At 38.6% G+C, this 7,368-nt stretch overlaps 1 protein-coding gene across 1 annotated transcript in view; it reads right to left on the bottom strand.

The window, feature by feature from the left end:
• Positions 1-1,823: 1,823 nt before the first annotated feature.
• The window catches only part of LOC109462799 (apoptosis-inducing factor 3-like), a 21,360-nt gene continuing 15,815 nt past the window's right edge, over positions 1,824-7,368 (bottom strand). The window contains exons 10-21 of the mRNA XM_019759448.1: positions 6,877-6,958; positions 6,458-6,570; positions 5,919-6,005; positions 5,436-5,527; positions 4,735-4,865; positions 4,371-4,486; positions 4,180-4,251; positions 3,797-3,934; positions 3,016-3,133; positions 2,645-2,743; positions 2,314-2,389; positions 1,824-1,932 (exon numbers count right to left, since the gene is read on the bottom strand). Of these exons, the coding sequence (XP_019615007.1) occupies positions 1,824-1,932; positions 2,314-2,389; positions 2,645-2,743; positions 3,016-3,133; positions 3,797-3,934; positions 4,180-4,251; positions 4,371-4,486; positions 4,735-4,865; positions 5,436-5,527; positions 5,919-6,005; positions 6,458-6,570; positions 6,877-6,958 (1,233 nt within the window). The remainder of the gene's footprint in view (positions 1,933-2,313; positions 2,390-2,644; positions 2,744-3,015; positions 3,134-3,796; positions 3,935-4,179; positions 4,252-4,370; positions 4,487-4,734; positions 4,866-5,435; positions 5,528-5,918; positions 6,006-6,457; positions 6,571-6,876; positions 6,959-7,368) is intronic.

Below are 7,368 nucleotides of genomic sequence, written 5' to 3'. Positions count from 1 at the left end.
CCATAATACAGTACTCTACTACTCAGTGTTCTAGAAACACAATAATGATTCAGCATTTGTGTGGTCATGATAAGCCGTAACGAAATGATTACGTTTTAAGACTGACGTTTCGTCCTTGTGACAGTCCCTAATTCCCAGGCGGAGACGGCGCTGGTTGGTCCTTCCGGGGAGCCCCCGCCGGGTCAAACCATTTCGCGCCAAAAGTGGGGGAGGATTGGGTGTCGTTGACGTGAACACAATGTGATGACGCAACGGTGTCCAGGTGTCATTACACCCTGTTTATAACTGTCACCAGGCAACGGGTAAATAGAAAGTGGAAAACGAGATGGGAAAGTGCAATTGGTCTCGAACAACGGTGAAACTGCTCTCTGTTATGTAAGAGAAGTGGGGGAAAGATACATATTTGCACTTTTGTAGTGACATTTTAAAGCTTTTTCAGACATGCACATAAGATTGAACTGGCCTTGGTGTATGCATCTGTTTTATGCAACAAAAAATTGCAAGTGGTGTTTGATTCTTTATTCTCTCAAGTTCTTTTTTTTCACAAATCAATATTTTGCTGCCATGGAAAAATGTGAACTAGATCTAGTTAAATTTTCTAATTGAGGAAGATATTGGACAATGTTGGATGGCACGGACCTTCAATTTTATTGAAGTGTAAATGAGACTTACAAAGTATGGTGGTAATACCTGATTAATACAATTATGTGCATCACTATGATAATTTGAGAAAAATATTGCTTTACATCACTTTTCCAACTGTATTCTACAATATTACATCTTGTTGATACATCACAGTTGAAACTTTCATTTGCAAATATAAGAAGAATCCTCAGACTGGTAATATGAAGCTAAATTGAGATATTGCCTTATATATAGTAAGGTTTACAATAGAAAATTAGACCTTGATTGTATTGATGTGAACATGGCAACTTAGTGTTGATACTTGATAGTCATATTGAATTCAACAAGTGCTGTTAATAGTGACATCTTCCAAAAATATAGATATGTGTCTACAAGAGTCATCCTTATGTTACAATTGTATGCTTATAAAAATTAATGTACAAAGTACTGTCAAGCCAGAATCTAAATCAAACTATTTTCTCATAAACACTCTCTGATCTTGACTTGTAGTGGTAATATCAAATTACTTTATATACATAATCTGTTGTTTAATCGTTGTTTTCAATGATTATGATTACAAAAATTAAAAAAGAATGTTAAAGCTATGGACTGTGCTGCCTGTCAGGTCATAGTAAGAAGTGTAAGAGGTCAGCACCAGGCTTGAGCACTCAGCAGTAAGGCACTAACAATTATCACATCTAGTATTCCTCATCTTCTTTTCACAGCTGAGACTTCCATGACTCTGATCCAGCCCTGAAACATAAAAGAGACTGTCAAGAACAAATCACAACAAGGGGACAGTATAAACACTTATTAATCATTGTACAGGTGATTTCATATAGCAGACAAAGCAAATATTTTATAATCAAATTTTGGCAATTGCACGAGTATGTAATCCCGATAATCAAGCACTGTTTGCTCAAAATAATTTACTTTTCACCAGGTTCTGAACTGGCTGCCATGTTCACTGTGACATCACCAGCAGGATAACTAATGTTTGACTGGTGGCAGGAATCAAGAGCTGGCCTGACCTGGAAGCATGTTTCTTTATGGTTTAATGTTAAATACCATCAAAAGAGTTACACTGTTATTGTTGCAAATGGTAAGAGAATGTTGTATTTTGGTTTCATCTGTTCTTCAAGATAATCATAGCATCTACATGTATAATACTATATATATTTCACAATAACGATGTTAACTTACTCTGCATCTGCCCTGGACAGAGTTCTTCCAGAGTGCATGATCTCTGCAGCCTGGGCCACTACTGGGTCCCTGTTCATGCTGGCTACAGCTAACACAGCATCTCCCCTGGGATAGCACAGTCAAATCATTTTAAAATCTGTCTGGTAAATATCACACTTGAACCCATTTTTTAATGTACATTCAAGGACATTATATATATAATATTATATATAATGTCCTTGGTACATTTTGTTATTGAAAAATGTTATTGACATCAGGGAATTGAAAGGGCACAAGGGAGAAAAGATATTGCAAGAAAAAAGAGTACTAAGTATCTCATTTAAATCTTTATATGTTTGGTATACGTCACTGTTCACAAATAGGTACATTTTGGTCTATTTCTATGGTAAACTAATGCCATGTTTACTGTTACATATCATTTTAATATCAAACCCTCATTATGTATATGATGTACATTTGTTGTACTATATCAAAGTGAGAACTTACTTGAGATAGTAGGCCACAAACTGCATGTCATCCAGACTGCCTTCTATCACAACATCCTCAAATCCAGCACCATGGCCTGCACCAGGACAACATAAGGCATGCGGATATAGACATGTTCAATACCAGGTTTCAGTAGGCTGAAACGTCTAAATATCATTGGAGGGCATGTAACCATATTCAAAATCCCTTAGCATGCATGAGTAAAAATTTCATTTCTTTAGTAGTTTGTCACCAACATTTTCTGTGATATGGTACATGCAGAGTGAACATACTTCCGAGGTTTTAAAAGAAAGAACATGTAACATTGGGAAGATACAGTAAGTACATGTACCAGCATATCTGAGGCTCTTGCCATACTGCATGGTCCAGAAGAAGGGAACACTGTTGAACTCCACACCCTGACCCAGCATGTTCAAAGCTGCACACCGACCTGGACACAAATCATTTTTGACACAACATTTAGGGCACACCAGAAAAATAGCGCGGAGAGAGATAAAAAAACAACAACAACAATCTGTTTTAGCTAAAAGGTAAAAAAAAAAAGGGTTTAAGCATTAAGGCACTACTGCAAGAAGATATGGACAACCCGCGCCTATATTGAGTTCCTGTAGCTGTGCAGCTGCTCTTTCTGTAACAATCTGATAGTAAGGACAGGACTATCCTCAAGTAACCAAGCCTTTATGACAGCTAGAAATTCCTCACCATGTGCCTTAGCGAGCTGCCAGTGTCCAATGGTAACCTTCTCTCCATCTGCCATGGGTAGTGGGAAGTGTACGATGTCACCAGCTGCAAACACATGGTCCTGACTGGTCTGCATTGTCTGAACAACAGATGGATACAGAAATGGAAAAATTAATGTCACTGTCTCTTCATCCACTTCAACTTTCAACAAAACTTCTAATGTTTCAAGACAAGTGGTGGCAAGGTGGTCTTGTGGTCAGGGTTGTTAACTCGAGGTTCTGAAGGTCCTGAGTTCAAATCCCTGGCAGGCTCTTTGTTGTGTCCTTGGGAGGAACTAGCTTTGGTTAGGGACCTCCTCTCGGATAGTATGTAAAGCCGGAGGTCCCATGTTTGAGGACAGACACTCCTCAAGCATGTTAAAGATCTCAAAAGTGTAGGGGTCCTTCCTTGTGTGAGTTGTTCAAACCTTACAGTTTGGTCTCAGGCAGGATTGACATCCTGAAAAGGTGATAGTCACCTGTTATATCAATCCTTACTCAAATGTGGTAAAGTTTCAGAAATAAAGAAAGATAGGCATACAATGGTACAGGAAAATTCAACTTCCACTGTCCAACATTAAAATGAGGTAGTTGAATGAGGCCCAAAACTCAACAGTTACAACAGCCAGGGATTGCATTCTAGACCTTCTGGTCCCAAATCAGGGATGCTGACCTATGGATCATAAAAGTTCCTGATAATTTCATCCTTGAAAAGTATGTGTACTGGGAAATAAACAATGGATATAGTTTATAGATGTTAGTACCTTGTCCACATCCAAGGCCCCCTTGGTCATCTCAATGCCGCTGTCGCTGAGGAACTCAGTGTTGGGTGTGACCCCGATGCCAACAATGCACAAGTCTGCTGGGAGGGTCTCTCCGGACTGCAGTACTACTTCTTTCAGCTAGGAGGAGCAACATGTACATGTGAGACAAATTTGAAGGAAACCTTCTACACACTTCGGTCATGAAAACTGAGTTACTTGGAGATAATTTTCATGGTAGAGAAGTAGTAAACAGTGTATCTAACATCAAAATAGTTGAATTTCCATGTATGTCTACCTAAACACTCCAAATCTGATTTTACTTAAGAATCTATGATATCAAATGCTTACAAAAAGTACAAGTGAACCATAAATACAGATCTTACTTTGCCATTTTCCCCTTTGAACTCTACCACTCCATTGTTCATGTAGAACTTCACTCCCTTGTCTTCATGCATCTGTAAAAACACAAGAAACCTTTTAGACTTACATTATGTAACCAAATGAAGGTTCAAAGAAGTGTAAAAATAATGGCAAAAATCACTCTTTCAAGGCACATATGAGATATATGTTGTACCTTTCTGAGCATACTGCCCACTTGTTCCCCCAAGACCCTGCCAAATGGAGTACTGCTGACCCCGATAACAGACACTGACGATGCCTTCTCCGCAAAGTATGCTGCTACCTCCATACCTGATATGGACCAGGAGTAACAACAACGAATGTAACATAAAATCTTAAAATGACATCAATGCTTTATAGTTTCAAAAGGGTTGAATTTGCTGCAACGTTCTCACAAAAACTGGTACAAGGAGTAACAAAAATGTAACATTGAATCTTAAAATGACATCTATGTATTATAGCTTCAAATAAAGGTTCAATAATAATTTTCTGCAATGTTCTCCAAAAATTATGTTAAAATGATGTAGAAATGACTGTACCAATGAAGCTTGTCCCCACAATGACCACCTTCTTGCCGCGGCCCTGTTGTGAGATGTAGTTGCCATCTGTAGGACTGCGGAGTAGGCAAACGTTCTGTAGGTCACTGCCAGGAGAGGTGCAGGGGCGTGGTCTGTGGGAGAAGGGGGGATGTTACTGTCGAATGCAATTTGTTGTGATTAAAGCAAACAGGTATGTTTGGCATCCTTCCATCAATATGGACCATGATGGTAAGATCCTAATTGATATCAGCACTACAGCTTTAGCTATGGCTGAACTGTCCTATATGAAAATGACAGTCCCTGCCACATAGGGCACATCAATTCCGTTGCAAAGTTCTTTTCTCTGGATCAGCTTTTCTTCTCTGCAGTACAACTACGTGCAGAAAACAGGTTACTACACCAAATGCTTTCCAAAGATTCAATAACATGCACAATCATTTTCATGAATGTCATATGATTTCCATTGATGTTAACAGTTTCAAATATGATACAAGGCCAGTGTCAATGTTGAAATCACATTTGTTTTACCATGTCTGTCCTGTTACTTGATGTACTATGAAAAATGTCAATCATGGTTCCCAAATTAGTGATAGTTCAGATTTTTTGAGTCTGAAAATGCTCATAAAGTTTTCTTATGCCTTATGTCTAAAGACTTTTCAATTAGAGTATACAGTAGAATTGAAAAAGGACAAAGAACTCACTTGCCACCTGTTGCGATGAGGAGTTTGTCATAAGCTATAGTCTGACCATCTGCAAATGTCACCACCTTAGAGGGACAGTCAACAGACGTGGCCTGGGGGAAAGAAATGGAGTAAGACTCTGTTAGTAAACACATTCCTAGCAACACACTGTCAGACTTTTTTCCATCATCTCAAAATTTGTTTGACGTTACATTATGTCAAGCACTGAAGGTGTAAGACATGGGGGTCCGAGTGGCATGCTTTTTTCTGCTATTTCCTGCATTTTGAGGTGAAAATTTTGCTGGTAGACTCTAAAGCTTTGTTTCATGACCCAAGTTTGTATCTCTTTCCATATCTTTACATGCTGATTTTTGTCCATGAAAGATGACAAATTGGGCAAAAGTTTTGTCTGCCTGGAGCAGCATCAAAATTCCATCAAATGATGAAAAGGCAAGACATTCAGGAAAAATCCATCAAATGATGTTTCCCAAACATTTGCCTCACCTCTTTCTCTGTTAGAACTTCAATGTCATACACAGAGAAGAAGTTCTTGTCCCTGAGTGCCAAGGCCTCTCCTGTAGAATCTAGTGCCTGAAAAAGGTAAGACGTTAATATTAGAAACTTGAAACATAAAAGATAAAAAGCATGATATTTAAGTGAACGTGAACATGGACAAGTGACCTTAAGGAATGGACAGGACATCCCCTGAGTCACCTGACAAGTCTGGCTGAGAACCGCCCTGGGTGGATAACTCTTGTGGACAGTTTAGTTGCCCCGACGGCAGGACAGACTGCTATGGGACCGGTGAGGTGAGGTGAGGTGAGGAACATGGATTTGGGTCAAATATCACCCCTATGTGTGCAGGACTGGTAGAAACCAATGGATCACCTTTTGCAAATAGGATTTTGGGTTGAAAGGCACCTAAACTGTAATTAATTTATTTGTCCTTTAAATAGGAGTTTCAGAACAACTACTCCTAATGGGTCAACAGTATGTCTTTTTTTATCAGACAAAACATCATATATTTATAAGGTGATTTTGACCTTGCTCAGTTTGGGCCTGTCATAGGGTAGGTGTGGCTCCTTGGTTGCCATGACAACCCTCCCCTTGAAACCTTCTTGTCGGAGGGTCTCTGCACAGGTTATAGCAGCACCACCTAAACAAAGGGGATCCATCATATGGCATAAGAATGTTACAATGTACAGTCGTACATAGTGAGTAAAGGCAACATAGCAAACCAATTGATATAAAAGAACCTACTCATCATCTATGATTCAGCCAATCTACTGATAATTTTATGAAATTTTGGGCTCCTTTTGCATGGCTTTATATAAGGAAGGAGAACATTGTAGCAACGTGTGCATTCATCTAATATCTTGCAATGTAGGTCAGTAATTTACAATATTCATTATTATTAGGTTCTAGAACAGTATGCATAATACGTGATAAGGAATTATCCTACCTCCTCCCACAATAAGATACACTGTGTCATTGTCTGGTGAGTGACAAGACATCTCCTTCATCCTCTTGGGCTTCTCAAGAACCTAAAAAGGATTAGAAAGTTACAAAATGTACCTTAACAAACAACACGAAGGAGATGTGACACCAAGAACATTTACGAGATCTAAAAGCTAATTTCCACCATTTATTATTATAAAGGCACCTTCATCAAAGGCAAGTCAATAATTCAAAACAACCAAAATGACTTTGTGACTGACATATCATGATATTAAAGCGCACCCCACCAAAGATATTTGCATTAGAAGTATTTGCATTAATATGATAATCACCAGTCTTAAATGCATAATTTATGTTTCTGAATAATAGCACAACATTGCCTTCTTCATGCCAAGCAAACTCAATTTTTAGAAATGGTTTTCAAGCCGTATGAACTTGGATGATATGCTGAAAGATCATTCTTGTCGCAGTCTTGTAATGTATGCATTATAAAGTT

The sequence above is a fragment of the Branchiostoma belcheri genome, unplaced genomic scaffold, assembly GCF_001625305.1.
Source record: "Branchiostoma belcheri isolate BF01 breed outbred unplaced genomic scaffold, Haploidv18h27 scaffold1, whole genome shotgun sequence".
Lineage (NCBI taxonomy): Eukaryota > Metazoa > Chordata > Leptocardii > Amphioxiformes > Branchiostomatidae > Branchiostoma > Branchiostoma belcheri.
The sequence above is the reverse complement of the archived record's forward strand: the minus strand, read 5'-3'. Positions and strand labels throughout refer to the sequence as shown.